Consider the following 18,571-nt stretch of genomic DNA (forward strand, 5'->3'; position numbering starts at 1 on the left):
AATTAAACTAAATAAACATTTGAAATATATGAGTTTGTATGTAATGTATGAATATAATATACAAGTTTCACTTTTTAAATGGAATTACTGAAATCAATCTACTTTTTCATGATATTCTAATTTTATGACCAGCACCTGTAGTTGTCACACTGTGTGGCAAAAAGTGCGCTATTTTCTTATTTATCTTAGATTAAATAGTAATTTTCCTTTATTCTTCTTTCATCAAAGCACCTAAAAATCATAACTGATGGAGCGTATGAAATACTTTATATAAAATCAGAAAGGGACAAAAAAAAAACACTGTGAAAGTAGTACTTTTTAAGTAAAAAGAAGTGATTCAAAGACAAGCACACAATAGGCAGAACATGGTAACTAGTATTCTTGGTCTTTTTGTGTAAACTTTCTTTTGTTTCTCTCTCCTTTTCTGTCTCTAGCATCCCTCAACCCCACCCCCCACCCCACCCCACACACACCATACTGATGAAATGAAACCTATGTTGGGATAATAAAGGCAATGCACCATGAAACAATCAGTACATGTTTCAGTCTTGTTAAACCACAATTCATTCACTCTATAGCAGCTCAATCATAAAAACATTCTCAGCCTTTCTGGGCTAAGCTGTGAAATAATTCCCATGGACTTGCTTTGCATGATTATAATGTAGCAATGAGGCTTTTCAAGTTGTTCTAATTATACACACTGCACTGCTGATTGCTCTGTCAGGACTTTTTCAGACTTCTATACATAGCTGTCAGTAATGAATAAACAGCCATAGGTAAATGCTGATATATCTTTTTATTTTGTTTATTTTTTAAACAAAGATGTACAGAATCACCTTGATTAAGTTATAAAAGCAATAACTCAGTTGTGTAAAGCATAAGACAACCAGAATCAAGTTTGTGTGGCTTGTACATTTAGAGTCATAGTTTATGTGGAATAAAGAGATTCGTACAGTAACTGACATTTATCTGGAAAATGACCGCTGAGTCGCAGCCACACCATGGTTCAATGAGAACGTTAAGTAGATAGCAGCCAGGTAGAGTCAGTCAAATGCCTTTGATTAACCTATCTCAGTAATGAGTGTGAGCCCCTCTGTACAAGCAGAAAAACTGTCAGTTTCCTGATCTGGAGTATTCAGGCATCGTTTAACTCAAGGAGCAAAAACATTACCAATGAGCTATAGAGAGCCATCGTTGACGCCCATCAGTCTTGGAAGTGGTAAGGGGCAATTTTTAAATAATAAGTTCATTATTCTAAAGTGTAACATGTTATTCACAAGTGGAATACATTATGCACAGCTGCCAGTCTTTTTAGGAGTAGCAGGTTTACTCCAAGTTCAGAATGTGCAGGGCTGCTAGAAATGCAGAGGAGCACATAGGCCTCAGAAAAATGTTATACGTTTAAATTCATAACAGTATAATAATAATAAAGAAATCAAGTTTGCTCATGTAGGAGTGTTAAAATGTACAATGTATTTGCACATCAGAGCTTTGGTTTGAAAATGTTCATTTTAACAAACCAAATAAAAAAGAAAAATTCTGGAACGATGTCCTTTGAACAAACAATACCAAAGTGAAGATGTGTGGTTACAATATACAGCGATACATTTGCTGAAAGTCAAATACAACAGATTGGCAGAAATTCTGCACACCTACTGTCAAGCATGGTGGTCAAGTGTAGATAGGTTGGGCTTGGAGTCACAAGACCTGCTTGAAGCCAGTGAATCAACTCTTATGTATAAAAAGTATCCTTCCATTAAATGTGAAGTCATCTGTTGGACTGCTGATTGGACTGCTACATTTCTTTGTACAAGAAACTGATCTCAAAAGCACCAACAAACTGAGCAGTTGCACATAAAGTCAGAGAGAACTGAAGAGTTGCAAACACCCAATCAAATCTCAGACCAATAAATTGGACTGAAATGTGATGCTGGGCTTTGAAAAGATCTGTGCAGAAAATGCCCACAAACCTAAATGTACAGAATCAATACTGAAGAAGAGTAAGTCAAATATTCTTTGCAATGATATAAAAAATAGTTAAAGGTCATGCAGACAATGATACCTTGAAGTTATTGGAACTACAAATGTGTCTCCAAGTTGAATTGCTGGGTATATTTTTTGTTAAATAATATTGTGTTTAATTAAAAATATGCTTTCAGAGCCTTCACTTAGAGCTTTATTATAAGACTGATCCAGAACTCATAAGCAAGTTATGTAGTTTATCTACAGTATTTCCAGTTATATCAACTGTTGACTTGTAAAATAAATAGCAAAACTGTCAGTGAAGTAGTAGCATGTCACCTTTTAAGACTGGTTGTAAAAACAAAAATGTTATAATCAATCAAAATGGAAGTGTGCCTGGGGTGTGTTTTGTGACTTATAGGGTACACAAAAATGAACATCTGATGCTAATTTTGTGCTGTAGATAAGCAAAATCCTGTGATTCTCCTTTTAGTTTTCTTTGCAGTGAGTAAAATAGTTGCATTTTGCATTAAAGATAAAAAGAGCTCTCCACCTACAGAATCATTTTAGAAGGAGAGAATAGTAGGAGACGAAAAAAGATGGAGATATATACTAAGCTCATCTACTGCCACTTCACAGACACTTTATTCTTTATGGTTGGGTAGGTAAACTTTCATTCATAAAAGGAGACTGCTGTACTGCAAGTAAAGTGAAAAAGCCCTTTAAAGATCAGCAAGTGTAAAATGTGGAAAAATATAAAAAAATATATTTTATATAAAGTTTCTCATGTGTTTCTATCAACAATTCAGAAATTGCCTATTGTGACTCGAGGCAAACGAGACAGAGGGGGGAAAATATAGATGATGTAATTTCAAGTACTTCACCACTGAGTGTCCACATCTCAGGTCAAATACTTCCTTATTAAAAATAACATGTGCCAAGAAAAGAAATATTAATTGCCGGACAGCACAAAGTTCATAGAAAAGAAGCGGGGAGGGGTGACAGTGGCAGGAAGAAAAAAAACAGGAGAGAGGCATGGGTAACAAGGTATTAAAAGGGCACTAAAAGACTAAAAATGTAACAGGAGGTAGTGGGACTCTTAGAATAAAAATGGATGGAGAAAATGATGCAGATGTAAAAACAATAACAGCAACAACAAAAGGCCTGTATCTAAAAAGTAAAGAAAGAAAAGACTTGGTCTATCAAGGGGAGGAGCAGAAAATAAATGATTCCTCAAAATAATGTCAACAAACATTTCAGTGTTTCTAATACTCAGCCTATGGCTCAGATAGTGTGTGCGCATGTGTATGTGTGGGTGAAACAAAGAAGGAGAGGTAAAGACAAGGAAGGAAAAAATCATTTGTATGAGTCTGCCTGTTGAGCGTGTTCGTCAAGTTTGGCAGCGCAAATGTATAAATGGATGCATCGCTACCTCAGGCGACTTCAGGAAGTTGAATGACGACCTTTTGCACTTCAAACTTTTAAAACTTCATAGTAATGGAAAGTATACTGATAATATTTCAACAAACCTGACTGTTTAGAGCAATTGCCTATGGAGGTTTTAGACTGGTGACCTGTCCAGGATGCACCCTTCCTCCTGCGTAATGACGGCTGCGATGTGAACCAGCTTTCCCACAACCCAAAATCAGAATATAAGCTTAGTTTAAGTAATTCCTGTAGAAGAAAAGAAGTAGCTCAACTTCTCTAAATTATCATTTTAGTTATACAGTTAAAGGCTGTGTGGAACCATCCGTAGGCTGATTCTCTACTCTTGGACTATTTGCTTTAGCAGGTAGCAGGTAATTCTGTGCTTCTTTAATTATCTGTTTCTGTGCTGTCCTCTCAACATCAAACCACTCGAAACGCTCTTTCTGAGTCTGGTTCATCGGGTGTTCTGGAGTCCTCTCCACTACCACTTGCCATCATATGCATGCTCAAAACAAACAAAAAATAATAAAAGTGGCACCTATATGATACAGATTGTATTGAATTTAATAAAAGTACATAACTCTTGTATGTGATTAGATTTACTGAGAATTCAAAACCTCTGGATAGTCCAACTACAGGTTAGTTTTCTACTGACCATCGAGTGGTAAAAACAGAGACACAGAAAGCAAAGAGTTAATTTATTTCAACATGCAGAAAGGGCTCAGGTTTTCATGCATCCTGGATACAACCAAAGAGCTGGAGAGCACCAGTCTTGAGTATGGTGCACCCAGAGTGGCAGTAACAGGACAAAAAATAAAAAAAGATGAGCAGATTATGGTTGGCTGAAGTGTAATTAAAGGAGCATGGTGATGCTGAGGTCACTGCTGAATTTTAGTTTCAGAACCACTTCTTTAATAAAATAGGGGCTGGCAAATGTAAGACATTTTCTTATTTTCATGGTAAAAATGCTTTCATTTTCGTCCCCCCATAAACTAGCTCTCATTTCCCTTGTTTTCCTCCCTTCCACTGCCCCTATAGCCTATTGTTTATTTTCATCAGGTTTTCCTCCTCTTGTCCTCTCTTTTTCCTCTTTCATCCTGTTTTCACCACACTTTCCAATCTTGTGTTTCTCTTCTTCTTCATCTTCTCTACCTACTTTGGTCCCGTCTTTTCGTCTCATATCCCCACTTCTTTTCTCCCCGCTTGTTATCCCCGCACCTCCTCACACACATTTTTCAAACGGCGTGTTAAAGATAATGAAAAAAAGGGGCCTGGTGGTCGGCAGGCGGCGACACTTTATTATGCAGCAGAAGGAGACTGGGACAGCTTGCACCCGGAATAAAAGGGAAGTTTTGTTGTTGGATCAAAGGTGATCAATCTTCATCAGTTTCCAAATATTACTATTAGAGCTTGATCGCGGTTCAAGGGTCACTTTGTTGCTTCAGCAAATTATTTCTGAAACAACAACAACAATAATAATGATAATAATAATAATATTAATGACGATAATAATAATAATGAAGCTACCTATACGTTGCTTGTGCGCGCGCTTGCATGCGCACGCAGGCAGTATAGACTTTCTGCAACAGCCCTCTCCAACAGTCTCTGCATTTAAATCTCCCTCTTGACATCAGTGGCAAAGCAGCATTGTCGATTCATCTACTTGATTAGAGCGCACCCCCTCCCAGCCTCACGCACACGCGCGCACCCCCCTACACACACGCGCACACACACACCGGGATGCCAGTCACTGAAATAATATACAGCAACCTTCCTTCCTTCACTCCTCAGCTCTCCCGGTCTCCTCTCTTCAGCATTTCTCCCAGCAGGTTTATCCTCCCCTCACCCCTCACCCCCTCATCTCTCTCTCCTTCCCTCCCTCCATCCCTTCCTCCCTCCGTCTCTCTCTCTTCCCCTTCTCTTTCTGGGGGGAGTTGATATCTCTGGCGGTTTGCCGCATGGAAGTCGCCCAGGCTATAGACTGACTATCATCTCTCTCATCCGGACCTTTTCTCTCCGTTTTTTTCCATCCCGCCGTAAGAGCAGACACGCAGCACCCCTGTTCCATTTCTCCCGGATATAACGGCATCTATCCGCTGACGGACTGAAAGGGAGAGCCTGAATCTCGGCTTCATTCCAGCAGAGAGAAGGAGGGGGAGTGTGTGTGTATGTGTGTGTGTGGGGGATGTTTCTCACTCAGATGTAACAATCTGATGATCGTCAAGTGCGCAAAAGCCGCTGCGTGAGGCATTACGCACGGCTAGTTGGCTTTACTTTCTATTTATTCTTTTCTATTTTTTTTCTTTGTTTTTTTTTTCTCTCCCATCTCCTGCTCGGACAGACCTGGGGTCGGATGTGTGGAGGGACTTCCATGGTGTGGAGTCCTGATTTTACCAAGCGCCCCACCGGGAGGCTCGAAACTGAGAAAATCCGTCGCCCTACTGGAATATTAACAACCTAATCCTGACAGCAACCCAGGGGGTGGGTGGGTGGGGGGGAGATGATGCTGCAGCAGAGTTTGGGACTCTAGAGAGCTCTCCAACTTTTTAAAAGGAGGGTTTTCGCTTCTAATCGCTTTTCCTTTCCGCCCGTGGGACTCCGGTTTGATTTGCTGGCTCTTCGGCGTCAGTCATGGACCGGTCGACGTCTTTGGACATTGAAGCGCTCAAGGTAAGACGCTCACAGGCTGAAGGCGCCAAACTGCTCCCGTAGAGTGAGTGACAGAGCCCCTGTGGATGGGTGGCATGCTGGCTGACCTGATGGGTGACTGATGGGTTGTCTCTGGTGGCCGGTTGGATTCATTCACAGCTGAGTGACTGATGGTGAAGGGGTGAAGCTTGGGAAGCTGGCTGGGTCTGCATGGGTGACCATTTGGCTTTTGGATGCTGGGAGGGAAATTGGACTCTGAACGCCATGAGGCAACCTTTGCTGCTCTGTTTCTGCATGTGCCTTGTAATGTGGGTCAAGAAAGACTGGATGGAGTCTGTGATTTTGTTTCTTTGGGACTTGTGGGCATAAGTGGGATCCTCGGTAAGCGGACCGATTTGCCCGGCTGTGCTGTATCTACTGTGCTGGGGGGTTTCTCAGGGGAGACAGAGAAAGAGAAGAGATGACGATGCTACTCTGTTCCTGTTCTCTGCAGTTCTTCCCGATAATTTCCCGTTTTTTGCAAAATATCTCTAAAAGTGATTGCCAAGAGAGAAATAAAAATTCTACCTGTGCTTAAATCTGCTCCTGAGAGTGAGTGTACAGTGGAAGAACTGAGTTGTTGCTTACACAGCTTCTCTGTTTCAGCTGTTTTTACTTAGATCCATCTAAAATCAGTCTCATGTATTGTTGACATAGTGAAACCAGTTTCCCTCAGAAACAAAATAATAGGTCTAACTCGTTATAAGTCAGAATCACCTACAGCAGATGTTGCTTTTTTGAGTGAGCATGCCACATGTGTCCTGGAAGTCTAATGTACAATGCAGAGTTTAGGATACAATTCGAGGAACAATTGGATGTGGGGAATGTCTGTTTTCTGTATAATGCTGCTGTATTTTTTAAACAGCATTAAAATTAAATGAGCAAATTGCTGAAAATCCCCAGAGGTTTGACATTTCAAGCTGCATTTTATGTGACCATGTATCTGAGAGAGGGGACCTTGATGTTGCGCTGACGCAGAGCTCCAAATTGACTTTGACTTTAGTGGCTGGTCAGAGGTTTAAAAGATGGAAATTGGCATTCTGATTTAAAAATGACCTTACCTGTTAGCCAATGAATTTGACCCACAGAATTGTGCAAGTGCAAAGGTCTTTTTAGTCTAATTTACAGGCTTTAGGCTGCAGAAAGTTTTATTCTCAGAAAAGAAAATTCAAAGACTTAGCTCATGTTTGAGTATACTGAAGTGTATAAAAGCAATAGCCATTATCTGTAGCATTAAATTTGCTTTAGACAAAACATATCTAAAGCTTATTCATGTGTTTCTGTAAATGTGATATTCTTAATGATGTAGTTAGAATAGAAGTGATCCCCAATTAAACCATGGTAAAAAAAAAAAAATCTCCTGTGGTACATGAAAAGCTCCCTAGCTTAAATAGATGTTGGTGGTCCCATACCTAAAGAATTAACGAATAAAATGCCCCTTCTCATTATTATATAAGAAATTATATTATTATAAGAAAGTTTGTATATCCTACAATATATTGTTAGAATAAAAACAAATCTAAAGTATGTTCATCTTCTTATTCTTTTTCATTTTATGCTTCACTACAGCATTTCTTTTACTGCAGAAAATAGAGTTTAAAAAAGCAAGCATGACAGGTAATCATATATTGCTTGGACAACAAATCAATGGCTCATTCAAAGTCCAGGTGCCAGCCATCATCATGAAAACTAGCCACTTAGTAAATCTCCGCATGCAGTTGAATTTGCTAAGTTTCAGCTGAGTTCAACTCAGTTTAAATATAAAAAATGGAATAAACCTTTGTCACTGGTAAAGGAAATATTCAATCCCAGATAAACAGATAGCAAACAAACCCTCAAAGATATCAAAATGAGAAAAAGTTAGTGTTTTAGTATACGAAAGCCTTTTAAAATCTTGCATGTCTGTAACAAAGCATCACTATATGTTAAGTTGAGAAATGGACTGCAGTCCTTTTTGGCTGAGAGATAATAAGATGACACCCCCTCTTAATTTCTCCAGAAGTTAAAGTCAGACACTTTTGTTGGCTGGCCTGCTGCCCTCTACTTGACCCCTCCCCAAGTGACAGCACATGATAGTCTGTAATCAAATTTCAATCTTGGCAATATTTGTGCATCACCCAGCCCATTATGTCTAAAACAATTCCAGTCTCTACTGGTAGTCCATTTCTCCATCCATCTGCCGGTTATTTCCTGAGGACCTGGTGTCATATCTTTGGCTGAACTGATAATCCCCAAGGTTCTAGTGCATCGGTAGCTGGCACTCTAATGCAAACACACACTGTGTCCTCCAGTGTTCTCTGTTTGTAGTGAGGGTCAGGGGTGTGTGTGGACTTGTTTGGGTGGGTGTCGACATGTTTATCTAAAATGGTTTGAACCAATAATTTACAACCCACTACTTTAAAAACTCTCTTCGATATAGCCAACTATGGGTGCATGTGCGTGTCTGAGTGTGTTTGCCGGTTTGCTAGCCAGCTGGATTTTAAGTCTTGAAAAAGTGAAGTCACTTCCTTTCACTTATTTAAATGTTTATCTGGTGTTTGAGTGTGTTAAGTGTGGGTCTCAAAGGACAAGCCTAAAAATAAGAAACACAAGGACATCACTTAAACATTTGGAAGGCACTGACCAAATATTATTTGTTCATTCATGTGTGTTGTCTGGATTTGACCAAAGACCTCTGTGCTTGTAAATCAGAGCAGGTTTCAATATCAATGGAGCAGTTTAAGTGCTATTGATCTTTAGTAATAGCTGCACTATAAATTATATGCAGTATAATAAAGGCGGTCAGATTGAATTTGACCCTCCAGATCAGAGGCTTGTAACAGTGCATTCATTGAGAAAGAGTAAAAACTAGTTTAAGTTTGGTTGTGTAACAGAATATATTTAAAATATTGTGTCACTATAATAATAAAAAGCATAAAAATTGTGTTCAAGATTCATTGTGGCTGTCAAACGTATTGCAAACAACAAGAAACTTCAATTATAATTTTACAGCAGAAACCCTACCTGATAGTTGGCTTAGCCAATAGTGTTTTTCATTTAGAAGCAGTAATTAAATTCTTCCAACACTGTGCAGGCCAAGTACTCTTTCTGAATAGAGCTGAAGTCTAAAGTTTAGATTCGTTACCCACCAAAGTGGTTTGCAAAATAATCTAAAGTATAAGGTACTTTCACAAAACGCTTCAATCCGGGACTAAAATGTCTTCTAGTCTGAATGATTTCTGAATGGACCAAGGCGGAATGGGGTTAAAGACAACCCACTGCCACTTTACCTTTGATCCGTTAAGTGAGATACTGTAGTGTCAGAGTTGTAACAGTCAACATGTGAAAAGGTAAGTGGCACATGTGATGCAGAGATGACACACGGTCTGTGCAACTACCTGGTCTCAGGATTTAAAAGCCTAACCAATAAACAGATTCATTACTGAGGAAAAGCTTGCTGATGACACATGGCAACTAGAGATAGACCAATTAATCAGCCAATATTGGCCACATTTTTAAAACATTGTCAATCACTTATACCTGAACATACTTTAAAAAATTCCAAGTAGGAAAATGAAGATGCAGCAGCAGCTGCTACAACAAGCTTACTTTAGCCCATAATTATTTTTTTAAAGCAAGATTGCTCTTCTGTGTAATATTTTTAAGTGTACAAGTTCTTCTGAGGGCTGGTAAATATACGTTGTTTTTTAAATTAAAAAAATATTGTTATATTTTGTGAAATGGAAAATATATATTGACCAAAAAATAAATTAGAATTGGTGTTGTATATTGGCCATCAGATTTCTTAAGATCGGCATTAGCCAAAGAAAATCTCAAATCTGTCAACATCTAACAACAGCTTTGAGAATTTGGTTAAACACAAATATTGCTAAACTAAGTTAATTCATCATGTTTTCAAAATGGTATGTGGGAGACATCTGTCATACATTTAATGTATGGTGTTCAGCGTCAGCGCAGCTGAGTTTTGCTCCACGCCTCTTTTGGTTCTGTGAAGCTTGCTTCATTTCTGAAAGCTCTCGTGTATGTGGCACATGGCCAGCTCAAACAGACTGCTCTTTGCGACAATTTTGTGGAACTGTTTTGAGAAAGCATCTAGATTCAGCAAGAATGAACAAGCATTTTCAGAGGGGATGTTTTCCCGCCATTGTGGCATTCTTTCATTCAACTCCATTTGGTAACCATCCAGTAAAGTCACAGTTTTGCATTTCTGGCCACTGAGCAGCTCAATCTGAGCAATTGGAGGTTCAGTGCCTTTTCCAAGGGCACTTCAAAAGTAGCTGCTGAGGGATGGGAGAACATTATTCATTCATTTAAGCCAGCCAGCCCCCAAGCATGCTTCTCTAACCTTCAGGCAAGCACAATTTGTCATTTATGTATCATCAGGTCTGTTAAACTATGGTACAAGCTGAAAAAACACATACACATGAAGTGAAGACTTAATTTGTACCAATGTGAAATACACTATAATGTGCTGACAGTCATGTTTGTTAAAGCTGTCAGTGAGACAGCTGCACAATTTGAAAAGTAGCTGCCTCACTTTGAGCCAAATAAACTTTATTCTTATTAAATTGGAAAACTCCCAAACATTTGCATGCATGCACATTTCATTTTCAAATCCATAACAGATATGCTGTGGTGCATCAGGCTAACTGAGTGCTGCACTGAATTAATGTCAAAGTCTTTCTTGGTTGCCAAATGATAGTATTGATGTTTGCATGTGAATTTGTCTACATGGCAGTTTTTCAACCTGTGGGATGGGACCACACATTGCTGACATGTCAATATTTGTCCAACGTCTATATTTGTCTTATACATGGAAAATGAATACAATTAACTGAGAAAACTGTGGTGGGGCCTAACAGCTTGTCACTTCAAGGTAACTTTTTAAGAAACCTTGAATTATGATACTGATAATTTATTAAGTGATTTGCCAATAACTGACAAGACATCATGATAAACTGAGGTGATGCCCTGAGTTGGCAAAAAATTCTTCCACCGTTTCATTTCAGTCAAGAGTCAGAAAAAATAATATAACATTTTAATTTATAATGTGCTAATAGATACTAAAAAAACAATATCTAAACAATTTGCAGTTGTACTTTTTCAAATGTAAAACTTCTTGTAATTCCAATTTCTTAGCCTCTCTGTAGAATCTCTGAGGTGAGATTTCTCTAAACAATTTAATGTTTTATACTGTTTACATGTTTGTTTTTTTAACTTTTGAAACCCATTCAAATAAACACACTATTACACACGGCCTGGGGTATGAGGATACAGTACTAAAGGTAATTTGCCAAGTCCAGTTGTCAGCTTTACAAATAATTACCTTTTCTTGCAAATAGACTATTTCCACTACATGACAGGGTGTGCTTGTATGCATTTATGTGTATTTGTTAGTATTAAAAACAGACAATATTAATAATAGCATGTGCATACTTGGGATAACTTTTTACTTGTATTTATGTGTGTTCATACCTGTGTGTTCTTCTTAAGTGGCAGTGTTTAAAGGTTAAATAGCTATAGGGCTTCCGGTGGCCTTTTAAATGTTAACTTCCAGTGTTTAAACTCTCTGTGAATACATATTAATCTCTGTGAGAATATTTATGTTTTCTAAGCAGCAGTGCAAAGCAATTTATTTTGTTAAACCCTCTCACCTTAATATTACTTGGGGATGTATATGCATTTCTTTTTGTTCTCCTATGAACTCCACTTAATGAGGTGACTGAAAGCAAATCTGACCAGTTTTATTGTGTACAAAGACACAGATGGATATAAAACTTATATTGTTGTTATTATAAGTTTATAATCATATTTGTACAAGTAATAACAGTGCAAATTAAACGTAGTGACACTCTGGTTGTACTCTCTGGATGTATCAACCATTTACATTTTGCTTGATAACCAATTGGGATATTTTCTTTTGGTCCTCAACAGAATGAAACTGGCATTCTTTGAAGGAATGCATTTCACCTACTGCACTGCATACAAAACTTTTTTACTAAAGTCTCGTGTAAGCTATTAGCTCTTGGAGTAAGTGTTGAAGATGGGTCTCAGCTACGCCTACATTCATTTTTATTCCTTTATTCCAGTATCTTTACAAGTTACTCAATAAACTCTTAATAATTAAGTCTTCATTGTTTTTTTGGGGGGTCACAGCTTTCTCTGATTTTAAATTTACTGATAGACATGTACGTTATTAGGCTACTTATTGCTACTACAAACTATATTAATAGAAGTGGTCAGCTGTTTTTCTGCAATATTTTCTTCATAAATTTTCCCTGAAGATTTACTGTAACAGAATTCCGAACCCAGACCCAGGTCTAACCATATATTAATAAACCAAATCATCTGGACATATTTTGGAGACTAAACCCAAATGAATGAATGGAATGCTGTCTTACAAGACTCTTGAAGGACTGGGACAGTAAGAAGAGCTAAAAATATAGGAAAAAAAACAGAGGGGGACAAATATTGGAGTCAAATTGAGGCCTCCTGGACTGAAGTCTTGTGACTTGTTTGACCATTGTCATTTGTTTTATGGGTACACTTGGTTAGTAAGGTAGTTTGCTTTTTTTAAACATTGGCACAACTGGTGCTTTACCAACATCAAAATACACCCTGTGTATCTGAGACACTTCTGGCTTTGACAAAAGAGCTATATTTGACAAGTTGGACATGAGGGTGTGTTGATTATACTGTTTTTGTAAAGAAGTCTTCCATTGTGACATCTGAATCCTATTTGCAGAAATGTGAGGCTAGCTGGAACAGGCTGTCATCCAACAAAAAGGCTGGATACTATAATTTATTGAAGCAGCTCAGGGCCCTAAACCTTATAGAAGTCAAGCCATGCACAGGCGTCATGCGGGGAAAAATGCTGTAAATCTTGCAAACTTGACTGCCATTTTTTTTTACCTTCGTTAGTCTAACTTGACAGAATTTAGGCATCCAACCCAAGGTTAATAAGCTTTTTTTGCTAAACATGGCCAATTTATTTATTTATTAAGTCACTGGCCCTATGTCTCACAGAGCCCAATAAATGCTGCCAGTGGATTCCTCAAGCAAATGGTGTCACAAACTAAGCACACTCTGCATAAAATTACATGGTGAGCGCTGACTAGAATCAAGTGTAATTTACTCAAGCATCCAAAATGTTTCAGGGACAAACGGGGCATACGCTGAGTGAAAAATACTGATATGGAAGTCTTTTTCAAACCCACAGGGAAGAAATTATTGACATGAGAGGTGTGTAGATTCACTGCTCCAGAGCAGATACCTGGGGAAGCAAAGGGAGAGTGGAATGCAGAGGTGCTTTGAAAGCTGAGAGAAAACATGATGGAGTTGAACTTGGCTCTGGGGAGGCTCCAGGGTCCACATCACTACACTGTTGTAATAATTATACACACACACATGGAGACACACTCACAGCACAGCAGACCATCACTCACTGCTAATAATGGCTTACAGAGAAAGATGCGTGCATCTGTTATCATATAGCCCATTATGTTCATAGAAAAGTACAGAAATAATCATAAATAAATTTGCCTCAGTTGTATTTACTGTGTACGTTGGCCCCGTATCACTACTCACACCAATAATCGCGCTAGCACACATCTGTTGCCATGGAACCTTAAGCTCCCTAATGAGCGATCAGTCTTAACAATGACTGATGCTTCACCTCGTTACCTGCTACTCCGTTATTCCTCTGTAAGCCTCGGGGTGCGCATGTAACAAACAATGTGTGTTTCTTTCTTTGTGTGACTTTTATTTATAGTATTTGCTAACCCTGACATGGGGGAATAGTTTGTCCACTTTATGTTCTACTCCTGTAACTACATCGTCCCTCTTGCACTGCAGTCACATTGATGTTTGTTTGTGTGAGAGTGAGAGAGAGAAATATGTAGACTCATGAGTCCTGTAAGGGCATGTGTAGTCACACAGTATATACAGTGGTTAAAAATGCAAATAAAATTGGTTTATACATTACTGTAGAAGCACTAGAGCCTATGTGATTGAGCCACTGCTGTAGAATATGTCCCAGCAAAAGCCTTAATCCAAAAATCACAAGCTATAAAGTCTCATTGTTTGCTTGACATATACAGGTACGTATAGTTTTGCTTCACTGAAAAAGTTTCTTAAACTTGTCATTTTATATCAAAAGTCGTAGTTTAGATATTTTAAAGTAGGATTCTGTGAAAAGGTTATTGACCAATATTATTTAACATGAGGTAGAGGAATGTATTGAGCAGGAATGTATTGAACATGTTTTGTGCATAGTTTTTCAATGAATCTCATTTCCAAAAATCTGCACTAGCCCTTTAAAGTAGGTAAATATGAGTGAAGTTGGTCTATTTACAGCTTCAGTATATATAAGCAGACATTGTACCCAACTAAATCACAACGTTGCACTGCAGTAAAGAACAGCAGAATGAATAAAAACCTAAGAGTAAAATCCAAGCTGTCACAGTGCTCACACCTGTGAGGCAGTGATCCCCCCTGCCCCCCCAAAAAAGAAAAAAACACTGACAAGCAAAATTTGAGCTTATAAATCATATTCTTAAGGTTTATCTGGTTTGACTGGAGTTCATAAGAATCATACAGTTTGTGTTGGCAATTTCAGCTAATTACGGAAACAGAAAAAGCCTCAAACGAGCAGTTAGCATTTAAAATCTACTCATTTTTAACAGGTAAATATGAAATGTTTTTGAAGAAAATGTTGCAAACATTAGTAATGTTGTAACACTGAAAACAGATTGAGATTCATGTAAATACATTTTTTATGAGTAAAATGAAATGTTTACTGTTGCATTATGCTGTTCTTACAGAGACACAAAACTAATACAGTATTTACAAAGAATAATTTTCATGTTTTCATTTTTCACATTACAGTTTTGCATGACATTTTCTGATTGTGTTTTTAATTTCATATTAAATTATTTGAAACAATTTCTGAATGTTATTGAGGGAAGTGAGGGGAAGATTACTGACATTAACACCAAAGAAACTTGTAGCAACCCACTCAATGTTGTTGAGTTACTTTACTCAGAAAGGTCAATTTGCTGTGAGACAAAATGTTATGGGATCACTAAAGTTATTAGAAAACATAGTCTGTGAACTATGAGTCTCTGTGAAAGCTTTTGTGCCTGTTCATGAGTAAAAAGCTGCAATATCCTTTTCAGTAAGAGTAAACAAAAAGTAAGGTTACTGTTAAGATTTATCTTCTGGGAGAAATGAATGACTAGACACATTTCAGTGTCAATCCAACTATAGAACTGATTTGTATCGCAGGTTTCTTTTGTAAGACTACAACCCAATCATTATTTTACAAAATATATAAGTGAAAATATTAACTGTAAATCTTATATCAGAAACTTACAGCAACTAAGACAGCAACAATTTGCTGTGGCCAAATTCTGCCAGAGACAAATTCTTGCTTAATTTATTGCTACGAGGGTAAAATACATAAAGAACCATGATATCAGTACTCGACTGTGAAAAGTGGGGCAATAAAAATGACTTTTCCATATCAGCAGTGATCTAGGCTCATGGCAAAACTTATCCTTGATGTGTCACATTGCTTGATTGTTCTGTCTTGATGTGATCTACTGCTCAGATTCTAACACTTAAACGTTTCTGCAAGCTAGCCCTCCAAGAATTTACCCAATCTGCATTAAATAACTGGTAGATATTTGACTTATCTTGATCAAATAAAGCTTGCTTAAAGCACAGACAAGGAACCTCCATTTGATTGCTGGGTTTCACTGATATGTGCATATTCTCTTGCTTTCACAGTAGATATTACAGAAAAATCGAAATTATCGTCATTTTAAACGGGTTCTGTAGATAGGCTATGAACAATAATATTTGACCTGCTATAAGTAGATATTTAAGCAGTCTCAGTGTGGAAAATTAGGATTGAATATTGACTCAGTTGACAACCTAACAGCTAGCAAATCAAGACCAAATGGAAATTTTTAGATGTCAGCAATCCACCTTGGTCTTTGTGTATCAGTCTGTCATAAGGTCATAAGTGAACTCTATTTCTGCAAATTAAGGTTGTTTAAATAACTATTTAAACCAAAAACAAAAATTATTTGTTCATAACCTTTCCACAGAGCTCCACTTAAAAAAAAACCTGAAAGATCCTTTTAAGCTAAAATAATTTTAATTATTGTATTAACATCTGAAAAATGCCACCATTTTACCCACCACAAATAATCTGAAATTCTGACAAGAGAAAAATCTCATCATGATGGCATGCTCATGTTCAATCATGGCGTCTGTCACTGCTCACTAATTCCATCAGTCCAGCAATAACAAGGTAAGAGACTGCATCGCAGAATGGGGCCAAATAGGGGCTCACATTCATTACCAATCTCATTCATTTAATTCTCCACCCCTAAATTGCCATTATCGTCTAGAGATTATTGCAGTATGACTTGCTTTGTCAACATCATTTTCACTCAAAATTGAATTATGTAACAATGACAAGGTAATCAAGATCTGGTAATTATTCCCTTATCCAGCTACGACAAGCTAATGATCACCTGTGTTTTTGTCAGCTACACCAATCACTGCCTTTTTTTATTGTGACTGTGGAATAAACTCAGAAGCTTATGCGGCAGTTTCATTAAATATGAATGAAAGTGACTATCTGTAGGGACACAATAGGATTTTTGTTCATTTATGTGCACTTAAGAACAAACCCCAAACAGTTTTTTTTACTTTCAATAAACCAACAAAATGTATGTTTTTGTATATCTTTTACACTTAAAATGGCTACTAATTTGCTAATTTTATCACACAGCAAATGTCCAAAACATTTTAAGAGGATAAAAGTGTTGTCACCGAATTCCTAAACCTTTTCATTTCAGCAGCATTATATATGTCATTTCTCTGCAGCAGGTCAACTGTAATGCACCCCAGCCTGGATATCATTTAATGAGACTTTGCAGGTGACAATGAAATGACAGGCTAATATTAATCTTTTCACACGCCATCTTGCCCCGTCTGTTACCTCCAAAAGCATTGCCTTTGCTTCTATTCATGATAGAATATCAAAGTCAAAGGACATATTGGGTTGGGAAGGTTTTGAGCAAAGGCGATCATTAAAAACGCCTGTACTTCTAATAATAACCAACACAAGCAAGTCCTGTTTAGTCTAACTAAGCCAAATTTGATAGCTTCACTTCAGTTCACTAAGTTTTATTAGCTCAGTCAGTAGTTTGGGCAAATTTAGATCACAGTAGCATATGATTTTCAAGCATTTACAACATATATCAGGTTGCATCATTACCAGTAAGAGAGACAAAATTATTTAATGTGTCATATTTATGTTGGAATTACCTCTTGTGTTTTGTATCAGTGATATTTGGTGCTCAGTACAGTCTAGACAGAAACATTTAAAACTGCACGAAAGGAAATGTTTCAACCATCCATGGTCACATGCCAAACAAACGGGATGGGTTGTATTCTATTATATTCAAAAAAATCACCTAAATGGACCTCTGAATGATTTTTACCAAATTTCCATCAGCATGTTGACACTTCTAATCTGTTGGACCAGGTTTTAGTGCTTCTCCAGCCAACTCACTGTCAGGTTGTTTTTGTTTAAAATGATATCAGTGAACCACAGTAACTTCAGAGATAACGCCTCAATTATTTGTTTTATGCTTTTGTGTTTTGTAATGTTAAGCTGGCTCTTGAACACATTATCTGCTCCAAGTTAAATCTTTCATGCCTAATAGAATGAAATCAAGGGATACTTATTGTTAAATATTATGAAATGAAGGGATTGAAAGAGATGTTATTCTGTACCGATAAAGACACAACATATGGATTTAAGAGATAATACTGCAGCTTTATGTTACATTGCCAGCTGTATGATCATAGGAAATAAGGTTAGAGAGTAAAAGGCAGTCAGTAATACTGAGAAGACTGTGAGTGTGAGGATATGAATCATGATTAGAAACAAACATGAATGTTGCTGGCAGACAATGTTAACTCACTCTGCACCAATGGTCCTTTAAGCTGTCCCAGCAGGATAGGTTAGCATCTTTTACAGTATTTCACCAGCTGCAGAGTACATTTATCTGTTAGCAGTATCTGCCTTCCTGTCCCTCAGCCCCTTGACAAGTAAATCATCTTCTCACCTGCTGTGACAGCACAATCCTAAAGTCTGTCACTCCTGCAGGCCAGCATAGGCCACACACATACCAAACACGCTCGCACACTAGTGCACATGTACCGCTATACACGGAAACTGGCAGTCGCATTACACACATGCTGGCATTCCACACACACAAACAAACACTTTTTGTCAGAGGGGATTTTCACCTACTCAAGGACAAAGGTGACATCTCATCATGAGCCAAATGAAGCAAGAGTGGCAAGGAGAAAAGAAGGCAAGGAAAAGAGATTGAGAAATGGATGAAGCGGAACAACAGAGTAATATGTAGAAAGATGAGTGGAGCCATATAACAGTGCGGTGACTGGA

General features: G+C 37.8%; 2 protein-coding genes across 2 annotated transcripts in view; one reads left to right on the forward strand and one right to left on the reverse strand.

The window, feature by feature from the left end:
- The window catches only part of tusc3 (tumor suppressor candidate 3), a 193,052-nt gene that overhangs the window by 59,699 nt on the left and 114,782 nt on the right, over positions 1 to 18,571 (reverse strand). The window lies entirely within an intron of this gene.
- The window catches only part of LOC108241435 (zeta-sarcoglycan), a 271,208-nt gene continuing 258,540 nt past the window's right edge, over positions 5,904 to 18,571 (forward strand). Inside the window, exon 1 of the mRNA XM_017425577.3 lies at positions 5,904 to 6,060. Within this exon, the coding sequence (XP_017281066.1) occupies positions 6,022 to 6,060 (39 nt within the window). The 5' untranslated portion in view covers positions 5,904 to 6,021. The remainder of the gene's footprint in view (positions 6,061 to 18,571) is intronic.

The sequence above is a fragment of the Kryptolebias marmoratus genome, linkage group LG3, assembly GCF_001649575.2.
Source record: "Kryptolebias marmoratus isolate JLee-2015 linkage group LG3, ASM164957v2, whole genome shotgun sequence".
Lineage (NCBI taxonomy): Eukaryota > Metazoa > Chordata > Actinopteri > Cyprinodontiformes > Rivulidae > Kryptolebias > Kryptolebias marmoratus.